This window comes from Oncorhynchus masou, chromosome 30, assembly GCF_036934945.1.
Source record: "Oncorhynchus masou masou isolate Uvic2021 chromosome 30, UVic_Omas_1.1, whole genome shotgun sequence".
NCBI classification, from domain to species: Eukaryota; Metazoa; Chordata; class Actinopteri; order Salmoniformes; family Salmonidae; genus Oncorhynchus; species Oncorhynchus masou.
The window spans coordinates 31,859,888-31,872,834 of NC_088241.1; the positions used below are offsets into that span (position 1 = coordinate 31,859,888).

At 42.1% G+C, this 12,947-nt stretch overlaps 1 protein-coding gene across 6 annotated transcripts in view; it reads right to left on the reverse strand.

Moving 5' to 3' along the window:
- Positions 1-12,947, reverse strand: part of LOC135522527 (cadherin-7-like) — a 172,382-nt gene that overhangs the window by 12,693 nt on the left and 146,742 nt on the right. Inside the window, exon 11 of one of the 6 annotated variants that reach the window (XM_064948873.1) lies at positions 6,708-6,736. The exons of the other annotated variants lie outside the window; for them this stretch is intronic. Coding sequence (XP_064804945.1) covers positions 6,708-6,736 — 29 coding nt within the window. Of the gene's footprint in view, positions 1-6,707; positions 6,737-12,947 lie in introns of those variants that run through there. 6 annotated transcript variants of the gene reach the window in all.

A 12,947-nucleotide genomic window follows, 5' to 3' on the forward strand; every position in this document is an offset into this window, starting at 1 on the left:
GGGTTGCCGTGGCTAGGAGGTCACGGAAGCTGACAAGGTGGGGGACTAAGACTACGGTGAAGTGGGGGCCACGTCCAGCACCAGAGTCGCCACCGCGGACAGATGCTCACCCAGACCCTCCCCGATAGGTTCAGGTTTTGCGGCCGGAGTCCGCACCTTGGGGGGGGGGGTACTGTCACACCCTGACCATAGTTTACTTTGTATGTTTTTATGTTTTGGTTGGTCGGGGTGTTATCTGAGTGGGCATTCTATTTTGGATGTCTTGTTTGTCTATTTCTATGTCTGGCCTGATATGGTTCTCAATCAGAGGCAGGTGTTAGTCATTGTCTCTGATTGGGAACCATATTTAGGTAGCCTGTGTTTCACTGTGTGTTTGTGGGTGATTGTTCCTGTCTCTGTGTTTGTTGTCACCAGATAGGCTGTATAGGTTTTCACGTTCCGTTTGTTGTTTTGGTATAGTTATTTCATGTCGAGTTCCTTTTTTCATTAAAGAACATGAATAACCACCACGCTGCATTTTGGTCTGCTTCTCCTTCGACAGACAAGAACCGTTACAACCTCAAAGGCACAAACAGAATGAACTGAACTAAATAAGGATTTAATGAGACCAGGTGAGTAACTAACACAGGTGAAATCAATGATCAAAAATGAAGACAGAGCTACATTCAAGAACAGAATACAAAGAAACAGGGCTACGTTCAAGAACACAACGAAACAGAACACAAGGTTGACTAAGAAAATAAATACAGAACCTTACAATAGAATTACAAAGTGAAAACACTTTTAGACATTTTAGCAAATGTATTAAAAATACGAAGCTGAAATACCTTATTTACATAAATATTCATTTGTTATGAGACTTGACATTTAGCTCAGGTGCATCCTGTTTCCATTGATCATCTTTGAGATGTTTCTAGAACTTGATTGGAGTCCACCAGTGGTCAATTCAATTGATTGGAAATTATTTGCAAGGGCACACACATGTCTATATAAGGTTCCACAGGTGACAGTGCGTGTCAGAACAAAAACCAAGCCATTAAGTTGAAAATAATTGTCCGTAGTGTTCTGAGACAGGATTGTGTCGAGGCACTGATGTGGGGAAGGTTACTGTCACGACTTCCGCCGAAGTCATTCCCTCTCCTTGTTCGGGCGGCGTTCGGCAGTCGACGTCACCGGCTTTCTAGCCACCGCGGATCCACTTTCTCTGTTCCCCATGTTGTGTTTGTGAGTGATTGTTTATTGTAATTCAGTCCGTCTGTGGGCTCGTAATGTTACTTTGTATATTTGTCTTTTTGAGTAAAGAACGTTGATTACTCTATTCTGCTGTCCTACATGACTCTAGTTGGAACTTCCCCATGACTCTTTACACCAGCTACCAAAAAATGTCTGCTGCATTGAAGGTCTCAAAGAACACAGTGGCCTTCCAGAAGGACAACCATCTCTGCATCACTCCACTAATCAGGCCTTTATGGTAGAGTGGCCAGATGGAAGCCACTCCTCAGTAAAAGTGACATGACAGCCCACTTGTAGTCTGCCAAAAGGTACCTAATGGACTCTCAGACCATGAGAAACAAGATTCTCTGCTCTGGTGAAACCAACATTAAACTCTTCGGCCAAAATGCCAACTATCACGTCTGGAGGAAACCTGGCACCATCCCCACGGTGAAGCATGGTGGTGGCAGCATCATGCTATGGGGATGTTTGTCAGCTGCAGGGACTGGGATACTACTCAGGAATGAGGGAAAGATGAATGTAGAACAGTACAGACAGAAGATTGATGAAAACATGCTCCAAAAGCTCAGGACCTCAGACTAGGGCAAAGGTTCACCTTCCAACAGGACAACGACCCAAATCACACAGCCAAGACAACGCAGGAGCGGCTTCGGGTCAAGTCTCTTAATTTTCTTAAGTGGCCCAGCCAGTATTTCGACATCTGGATGAGAAGCGTGCCCAAAGTAAACTCTGTTACTCAGGCCCAGAAGCTAGGATATGCATACAATTTGTAGATTTGGATAGAAACTGTTACAATAATGTCTATGAGTATAACATAACTGATATGGCAGGTGAAAACCTGAGGAAAATCCATCCAGGAAGTGGGATTTTTTTCATGTGGGTATTTTCAATTGAATGCCTATAGAGTATCTAATGGGTTTGGGCCCAGATTGCAGTTCCTATGGCTTCCACTAGATGTCAACAGTCTTTAGACATTGTTTCAGGCTTGTTTTCTAAATAAATGAAGACGAATGAGACCTTTCTGTCAGTGGACTGTAGAATCATGCAGTGCTGGTTTGCACGCATGACCGAGTACGTGCCCTTTGTTGTTTTTCATTTCTATTGAAAATGCTATTGTCCGGTAGATATATTATCAATTATTTAGACAATTGACAAGCTGAGGATTAATTATAAAACATTGTTTGAGATGTTTCTACGAACCTTACCAGTACTATTAGTATGTATTCTTCTGCATGTTTTGACCACCTTTGAGCCAGTGGATTACTGAACAAAACGCGCCAACAAAGCAGAGTTTTTGGGATATAAAGAGGGACTTTTTTGAACAAAACAAACATTTATTGTGTAGCTGGGACTCTTGTGACTACAACCATATGAAGATCTTCGTAAGTGCTAATTTTCATCGCTATTCCTTTACTTGGTTGTAAAATCTTTGTATGCTTTTGTAAGCGGGGTACTGTCCTCAGATAATCGCATGGAATGCTTTCGCCTTAACTTCTCTAGGGTAGGGGGCAGCATTCAGAATTTTGGAGGAAAAGCATGCCCAAATTAAACGGCCTGCTACTTGGGCCCAGAAGATATGATATGCATACAACTGGTAGAGTTGAATAGAAAACACTAACGTTTCCAAAACTGTTAAAATAGTGTCTGTGAGTATAACAGAACTGATTTGGCAGGCGAAAACCTGAGAAAAATCCATTCAGGAAGTAGTTTTTTTGTTCGTTTTGTAGTTTTCTATTCAATGCCAATTCCATCCATTGACTTAGGACTCAATTTACAGTTCCTATACCTTCCACTAGATGTCAACAGTCTTTGGAAATTGTTTTCAGGCTTGTATTCTTATAAATGAGGGAGTAAGACCAGTCTGAATGAGTGGACCCTACCGTGTCGCAGAGCTTTTTCATGTGCAATCCCGAGAGAGTGCATTTCTTGTTTATCTCTTATATAACGTTATTGTCCGGTTGAAATATTATAGATCATTTAGGCTAAAAACAACCTGAGGTTTGAATTTAAACATCTTTTGACATGTTTCTATGAACTTTACGGATACAATTTAGATTTTTTTGTCTGCCGGTTTTGACTGTGTTTCAGCCTGTGGATTACTGAAGAAAATGCTCAAAAAAAATGGAGGTTTTTGGATATAAAATACTTTTTATCGAACAAAAGGATAATTTATTGAGTAAATTAATGTCTTCTGATTGCCCCCATATAAAGAAGGCGGCAGGGTAGCCTAGTGGTTAGAGCGTTGGACTAGTAACCGGAACAATGTGTACATTATTACAAATGGTTGCAGCTAATGAAGAAATTGCAGAATCTTCTGAACTGGAGAAAGTGAAGAATTTGATGAAAATTCTGAAAATGAATACAAGAAATGTGAAAACTGAACTATTAACTGTGAAAATGTCAACCATTGGTCAAGTACCAGAATACAAAAGAGGATTTAGATTCTTATTTAGAGCATTTCGAGCGTTGGCTGGCTGCAAATGAAATCAAAAATGAAAAGAAACCAGGCGTATTTCTCAGTGTTTTGGGTCCAACTGAGTATGGATTGCTGAAAGGTCTCATTGAACCAGTAAAAGCAGTGGAGTTGACCTATGCAGAACTGACTGAAACTCTCAAGGCCACTCGAGCTGGTGGGAAGGTTTTCAGTAAACTGGACCTGTCATTCGCTTATGAGCAACTGAAGCTGGATGCGGAGTCAGAACAGTATCTAACCATCAATACACACAATGGGCTTTTCAGATTTAATCTCTTGGCCTATGGAATCTCGACAGCTTCAGCGTTATTCTAACACACAATGGATCAGGTTTTGGATGGCATAGACAATGTTGTGTGCTTTGTGGATGACATCCTTGTGTCAGCACCAACCATCGAAGAGCACCTTGTGGCCTACATGCTGCTGAATGTCCTGTTCCAGTCCAGTCCACCACAGAAAACTGCGGGCGAGGGTTTTAATTTGAGTGATCCTTGGATGTACCTCATGCAGATCAGATAAGTCTTCTCTTGAATTTGTGAGGCACCACCACCCTTGATCCCCACAGAACACATCCTTGGTCAGTAGACAGCTGGTCTTTATTTTCTATGCATGGGTGAAGGTTATCATCGTTTACGAAGGTTGGCCAGCCGGCCAATGTTAAATCCAAAACTTTTGAAAGCACACAGTCTTTCCTCGTTTCCACCGCTATGTCTGAAGCAGATATGGGCAGTCCGTCGATGAGTGATCTGCAATACTGCTCTATCATCTTCACTGTCGGTGTCATTTTTGCATGGTAAGCTTGATAGTGCATCGGCATTTGAGCAATCACTGGATCGCCTGTACTCAATCTCATAGTCGTGGGCTAGCAATATCAGAGCCCAAAGTGCAGCCAGGGTTGGTATGGCTGATATTGATCCAAGGATGGCCAACAGAGGCTCATAATCTGTCAGCAGTTGGAACTTCCTTCCATTGAGGTATTTTTGAAACTTCTTCACTCCGAATATTATTCTCAGGGCTTCCGTCTGAATTTAAGTATAATTTTTATGATGCAATGTGATAGGGTGTTCTTCACCTGATGGTAGAACATGTGAGATGAAGGGCTCCTACTCCATATGGAGATGCAGCACACGCGAAATGCCAACCACATACCTGCCTGACATTGTTGAAACCAGAATTGTCAAACACTGTGGCAAAGCACAAGCTACAGCAGAAGAGAGCTCATGACAGACACTCAAAGACTGTCAGAGAATTCAAAGAGGGAGAGAGGGTGATGGTATTTAATTTCAATCGCCTGTGGAACTCAGGTGCGATCTTGCAGAGGTAATTTGACTTACCGAGTTGAAGTTGTTCATCGCCTTGTCAACATTCATGTCCACAGTCCAATGCTACATCTGCTACAGTCCAATGCTTCATCAAAGCCAGGTCGAGAGACAAGAACAATAATATTACACTTTTTACCTCATTTCTACCAGCGTGTCACATGCGCAACCAGAGGGGAAAAAAGTTCTAGACGACCTTCAGTCCACACACAGAGACACATACAAAGTTGTCCCTCACCCTCCATTTGGCAAATCTGACCATAATTCTGTCCTCCTGATTCCTGCTTACAAGCAAAAACTAAAGCAGGGAGTACCAATGACTCGCTCAATACTGAAGTGGTCAAATGACGCATATTCTACAGGATTGTTTTTCTAGCACAGACTGGAAAATGTTCCGGGATTCATCTAATGGCATTGAAAAGTAAACCACCTCAGTCACTGCTTCACCAATAAGTGCATCGATGACGCCCCCCCCCCTACAGTGACCATGTGTACATATCAAAGGTTAGAGCTGCCGCTTTCAAGGAGCAGGAGACTAATCTGGACGCATATAAGAAGTCCCGCTATGCCCTCAGAACCATCAAACGGTCAAAGTGTCAATATAGGACTAAGATTGAATACTACTACAACGGCTCTGACGCTCGTCGGATGTTGCATGCCTTGCAAACTATTATGGACTACAACGGGAAACCCAGCTGCAAGCTGCCCAGTGACACAAGCCTACCAGACACGCTAAATGCCTTTTATGCTCGCTTCGAGACAAGCAACACTGAAGCATGCATGAGAGTGGCAGCTGTTCTGGACGGCAGTGTGATCACGCTCTCCGTAGCCGATATGAGCAAGACCTTTAAACAGGTCAACATTCACAAGGCCGCGGGGCAAGACAGATTACCAGGACATGTACTCAGAGCATGCGTGCACCACCTGGCATGTGTCTTCACTGACATTTTCAACCACTCCCTGACCGAGTCTGTAATACCCACGTTTCAAGCAGACCACCATAATCTGTGGGCCCAAGAAAGTGAAGGTAACCTGCCTAAATGACTACCACCCCGTAGCACTCACATCGGTAGCCATGAAGTGCTTTGAAAGGCTGGTCATGGCTCACAAAACCATCATCCTGAAAACACTAGACCCACACCAATTCGCACACCGCCCAAACAGATCCACATGTGGCGTATTCTCAATCGCACTCTACACTGCCCTATATCACCAGGACAAAAAGAACACCTATGTGAGAATCCTGGACTTCCTGAAGTGCTGCCCCCGGGTGGTAAGGGCATGCAACAACACATCTGCCACGCTGATCCTCAACACGGGGGCCCCTCAGGGGTGCATGCTTAGTCTCCTCCTGTACTCCCTGTTCACCCACGACTGCGTGGCCAAGCACGACTCCAACACCATCATTACGTTTGCTGACGACACAACCCGTGGTAGGCCAGATCACCGACAATGATGAGACAGCCTATAGGGAGGAGGTCAGAGTACCTGGTAGTGTGGTGCCAGGACAACAACCTCTCCCTCAACATGAGCAAGAGAAAGGAGATGATCGTGGACTACAGGAAAAGGAGGACTACAGGAAGAGGAGAGCCGGACACACTTCGTTCACATCGACAGGGCTGGAGTGGAGCGGGTCGAGAGTTTCAAGTTCAAACTATCATGGTCCAATCACACGAAGAAAGTCATGAAGAGGGCAGGACAATGCCTTTACCTCCGCAAGAGACTGAAAAGACTTGGTGTGGATCTCCAGTTCTTCAAAATGTTCTACAGCATCCCGACTGGTTGCATCCCCACCTGGTATGGCAACTGCTCGGCATCCGACCGTCAGGTGATAGAGGGTAGTGCATACAGCCCAGTACATAACTGGGGCCAAGCTTCCTGCCATCCAGGACCTATATACTTGGCGGTGTCAGAGGAAGGTCAAAAAAATTGTTCTGAAGTTATCGGCAGTCATAGTCAGACAGCCTGAACATCTTGAATCTATGTTTAATTGAGATCTTTTGTGAATAAAGCATTTAATGATCACTTTGACTGCTCTACATATGATCTGGATCACTAGTTGATGTGCAAATGTTTTTAAGAGCCACATTACTAACGAAGTCTCTGGAAACACCTCATATACTAATGATACATCGTAAGAAGGTTCTAACGATAATCATAACGCTACGAAGGCTTTTGGAAAACAAGTCCCTGTTCTACTCTAGTATGGCTGGAGGGACACCTGAGCTGACAGCACCTGAGGATGCAAAAGCAGCAACACCCCTGGACTCCCTCCCCTGGACTCTCTCCACTGGGCTCTCCTCTCAGCCAAAACAATGCAATCACGCCCCCAATTGCAGTGCCGCAGATTTAAACATGCGTTGATGGAGACGCCAGATCGGGGAGCAAGGACAGAGAGGAGAGAGAAAAGGGTTGTGCACACAGTATTAATGCAAGAGGGGGAGGCGGGGAGGGGTTGAGGAGGACCCTTGCTCCCTTCGGCCTCAACGTAGACTTTGATCTGAAGCCATTCTTTTGATTATTGTGACTTTGTAATTGTTTGTAGGCTTATGTAGTCTAAATTGAATCTATGATTGTATGCTATCCATTTGGTTTTTGTATGTACTTTGTATGTCATTTTAATATTTGAGAATTAACCAATGATATTAGGACATACTTGGTCATGATTACAGACACCTGTGTGTGTCTTTTGACACTATATAAACAAGTCACCCTGCAGTGTTTGTGATTATACCCTGATGACGACGTTAGACATTATATTTTTGCATCTGAGCTCTTAGTGTGTGGCTCTCCTCTATTTTCAAGTTTTCCACTCTGCTAGCCAGCATCTCGCCTAAATAGGTGTGCATTTATTTTTCCTCTAGGGGTGGAGGAGGGTCACGCAGGGAGAAGGGGTAGGGGAGAGCAGAGAAGAAGAAGTGGAGGAGAGAGAGAATGGAGTATAAGGAGACAAAGTTAAGCAGCACAGACTGATGAAGGCAGATGAGAACTCGTCCACCCACGGAGCAGCTCATGTACACGCACACAAATACACACATACGCACAAAAACAGACATGGGCTTGGACTGGAAGCCATAAGTTCTAAATCTCTAAGCCTCAACTTCTAATTGCTTTTCATTAGCAATGCTGGGTTCAGAACTCCACCACTACCTCTTTCCCCTGTTGCTCTTTTCATCTTCTCATTTATTACAAAAAGTATTCTCATTTGCAATAAAAAGGTTTACTTTTGCAAACTAAAATGTAAGTGAGTGTTGGCTGGCCCTATTGTATATCCCATTAAAACTTTGTAGGGCTAGGCCCCTTTTTTCTCCTTTTCTGTCTGAATGACGTGCCCAACGTAAACTGCCTGTAGCTCAGGCCCTGAAGCCAGGATATGCATATAATTGGTACCATTGGAAAGAAAACACCTTGAAAATACCTTTGTAGAAATGTTAAAATAACGTAGGATAATATAACAAAATATATATGGTAGGAGGAAATCCAAAGAAAAACCAACCAGCCAGAGACCATCCTCTTAGAAATGCAAGTGAAAGGTCACATTATAAAATAGCTCCCTGGATTCCTATGGCTTACACAGGGTGTCAGCAGTCCAAGTTCAAGGTTTCAGGCTTGTAACTTCAAAAACAAATAAGAAATAACAGTTTTTGTATGAGGACAGTCTTAGAAATCCGTGTTTTTGCACGCCATGTTGAAGTTGTGCACCTGCTAAAATCGGTTTCCTATTGAACATACTTCTTTCCAAAATAAATATTATAGTTTGATTACATTTTAGGGTGTCTGAGGAGTAAATAGAACGTATTTTGACTTGTTGAAACAAAGTTTAGGGGTAGATTTTCGGATTCCTTTCTCTGCAGTGGATTACTCAAATCGATGGCGTCAACTAAACTGAGGTTTTGGGATATAAAAAAGGTTTTTCTTCTAAAACGACATGTTATAGCTGCGACCCAACCCTTTGGATGACAAATCAGATGAAGATTTTCAAAAAGTAAGTGAATATTTCATATTTATATGTAACCTGTGCCAGTGGAAAAATATTTTGATGTGGGGCGCCGTCCTCAAATAATTGCATGGCATGCCTTTACTGTAATAGCTCATGTAAATCAGACAGTGCAGTTAGATTAACAAGAATTTAAGCTATCAGACGATATTAGACACTTATATATACCTAAATGTTTAAAACCCATAATAACTAATAGAATTTATTTGAATTATGCTCCCTCCAGTTTCACCGGAAGTTGTTCCACTAGAGGGACACCGATCCTTTTAAGACTCCATCTCAATGTTCAATTAAGTTTACCAGCGCATTAAACTATTCTTCTGACTGTGCTGTAATGTGGTGTAAAAACCCTGTCTCTGGATTTAATGGGCAATAATGAAGACCATTGGTGATGGTTCACTGTTGTATTTTGTTTGTGGCTTAGTTAATTAAATCTCATTTGCAAGTGCAATCATTAATAGAAAAAGCTCATAGCAAATGTGACTAGCGTTATCATCATGAGATACACAACCTGCCAAAAAGTGAGACTCCGTTACACATACTGTACCTTCTCCCAATATCCACAAAGGCATGCTCAAACCCTGCAAACAAAGAGTTGTTAGGACGTCTCCAGCACGTCACAAAATGGTCGCTTGAAGTCGACAGGCAGTTTCCCCCTGCAGGTTCTGTCTAGTTCCCGGTTTGTCCCGGGCACTTCCCCGACGACGTTTTTTAGGACTTTCTTGGGAGGTCGGGACATGGTTCCCTCAAGGTTTTTGTCTAGTTCCCGGTTTGTCCCAGGGACGTCACCCGATGGTTGCTAAGAAACGTCCCCCCCCAAAAAACAGAAAATCTAACCATGGTACGCGCACCCTAGTTTCATTACACATCACCCTTTGTTACTGTTGCCAAGTCCATCAAGGCCCTGATTCATGAACCACTGATCCAGTCACAGCTCTTTGGCAATGGTAGGGACACCCACACACAAACAGTGCCTTTGACAATGTGTTTTCAAGATACATAGTTGAAACACAGTACATGACTACACCATGTACGTGTATTCATATAGTCATTATTATTTAACATGTCCTCACCTGGGATTTGAATTCCTGACCTCTTGGTTCACAGTATTCTAATCATACTGCTACACCACCAATCAATGAGTATGGTTACAATAATGTGATTATTGTGGATAGTCAGCTTAATATAATAATTTTATTAAAACATTTACATTGCTTTGCAAGAACAACGATTTTCCTAATAATCCTGTTTACACATCTGAAATCAGGCTACATAATGGCACTCTGATACATGCAGAAAATCGCCAATCAAAATAAATGTTTTACCACAGCGACCATGTTATTTTTGGGAAGCATATTTGATTCTGTAAAAACTACTTCTATGACGCATACATTCAGTTGCTCCGAATTCACTTCACTCAAGCTAAAGAGGGAGACTTGCTCGGCTATTGCTAGCAAAAGCGCAGATCAAATAATCGGCATTCCAGCGGTGTAAGGTTTACATGTCATAATAATTTGAAAGATTTCTCAGAAAACCAGGTATTTTAATCGGCCTACGCTTACTTTAATTTTGAACAGACGCCGATTAATTATTAAGTTAAGCAGAGTAAGATGTTTTAGATTACTTTTGCATAATCTGCCTACTGCCATAATCAGTTTAATATCTAATTATTACTGTCCATTAATAAACATACTCAATAAATGATTTCACATGTATGCCTATTTCAACACTTTCCACTTCAAAATCAATCTCAGCTCTGTTAAAAATACACTGAAGAAAAAATATTGCATTTATTGTGGTGATTCAGGAGCAACATTAAAACAGAATAATATGACCCACCAATATTAGACAACAATACTGAAAACCCAAACTCAAATTGCTGAAATAAGTAAATTAAATCAATTAGAGAAGAGTCAGATTAACTGATAACTAAAATAGCATTGCAGATGGCTCTCTTTTGCTAAGTGCAGAGATGTATTGTAGTTAATACATTTTGCAGGGGACTTCTGATATTCTAGTTTGTGGCACAGCAGAAAGATAGCATATCCCCAAATCCAGAGGTTGTTGAGTTCAAATCCCAGGTGGGGTCATATAGAAAAGTTAGTAGCGATCAAGTCATGTTGTATGTAATCATATTGTCAATGATTAAAGACGTGTACACTATTTTAGCTGAACAGGATACCACTTGCCTTAAAACCCCCTTACCATTTCATTTCTTTATTTATGGTTTAGAACACCTGGGACCATTACATGACAAAACTCTTGATTGGACTATGACAAAGTCCAAAGAACATTCATGGGACCATGACACGTCACAAGAAAGTCCTTAAAATGTCCCTGGAACTAGACAAAACTTTTAGGTGACCATGACAAAATTTCCCAAGAACATGCTAAAAAAGGTGCTCTGGGATGTCCCTGTGACAAACCGTGGACAAGACAAAACCTTCAGGGGACCATGACACAATATCCAAAGAACGTCTAAAAACATCCACCAGGACGTCCCTGGGACATTCCGGTATCAAGACAAAACCTCCAAGGGACCATAACACAACGTCCCAAGAATGTTCAGGTCACCATGACACAATGTCCCAAGAGCGTCCTAAAGATGTCCACAGGTCAAACCAGGAACTATAAAAAGGTCCCCCAGAGAATGTTCCCTTGGAATCATTATGCAATGTCCAAAGGACTAGTAAATGGAAAGTCCTGAGAATGTCCTAAAAAGGTCATGACATGGTCCTCAGTGATGTCCTGTGAATTTACAGGGAACTAGACAAAGGTCCCCCAGAGAACGTTCACTTGGGACCATCACACAACATTCTTAGAATGTTCTCAGAATTTCAGTGGGATAATGTTGCGCTGAAACCCTTAAACAACCTGATGGGAATGTCGCCGAATATCCTCAGGACATCCCTTGTTTGCTATATTATATTCAGACATCTTGACTTTTTCCATATTTTCTTACGTTACAGTCTTATTCTAAAATGGATTAAATATATTTTTGAAATTCATTAATCTACACACAATACACATTTTAAATTTTAGAATAAGGCTGTAACGCAAAAAAAAAGTAAAGTCTGAATACTTTAAAAATGCACTGTACAATCACATTAGTAAGTTCTCAAATTTTTTTGAAAACAGACATTCATGAACATGGAGATAACATGAGAATACTGCCCATAGATGTCTTCATGGTTGATCTTCCCCGGACCTTTTTAACCTGTCTCTCCTCTCTAGGGAGGCTCCCATTGGTTGGAAGGCAGCCACAGTGCACACTTTATTTAAAGGGGGAGATCAAACTGATCCTAACTGTTATAGGCGGATTTATATTTTGCCATGTTTATCATAAGTGCTGGACAAAACTTGTTAATAATCAACTGACTGGCTTTCTTGATGTCTATAATATTCTCTTGGGTATGCAATCTGGTTTCCGGTCAGGTTATGGATGTGTCACTGCAACCTTGGCCAAAGCTTTTGATACGGAAGACCATTCCATTCTTGTGGGACGGCTAAGGAGTATTGGTGTCACTCAGTGGTATTTGGCTTGGTTTGCTAACTACCTCTCTCAAAGAGTGCAGTGTATAAAGTCAGAACATCTGATGTCTCAGCCATTGGCTGTCACCCAGGGAGTACCCCAAGGCACGATCCTAGGCCCCATGCTCTTCTCAATTTACATCAACAACACAGCTGAAGCAGTAGGAAGCTCTCTCAGCCATTTACATGCAGATGAAACAGTCTTATGCTCAGCTTATACTCAGCTCTACAACAAAGCTTTCTTAGTGTCCAACAAGCTATCTCTGCCCTTAACCTTATTCAGAACACCTCCAAAACAAAGGACATGTTGTTTGGTAAGAAGAATGCCCCGGTGTGATTACCAGCTCTGAGGGTTTAGAGCTTGAGGTAGTCACCTCATACAAGTACTTAGAAG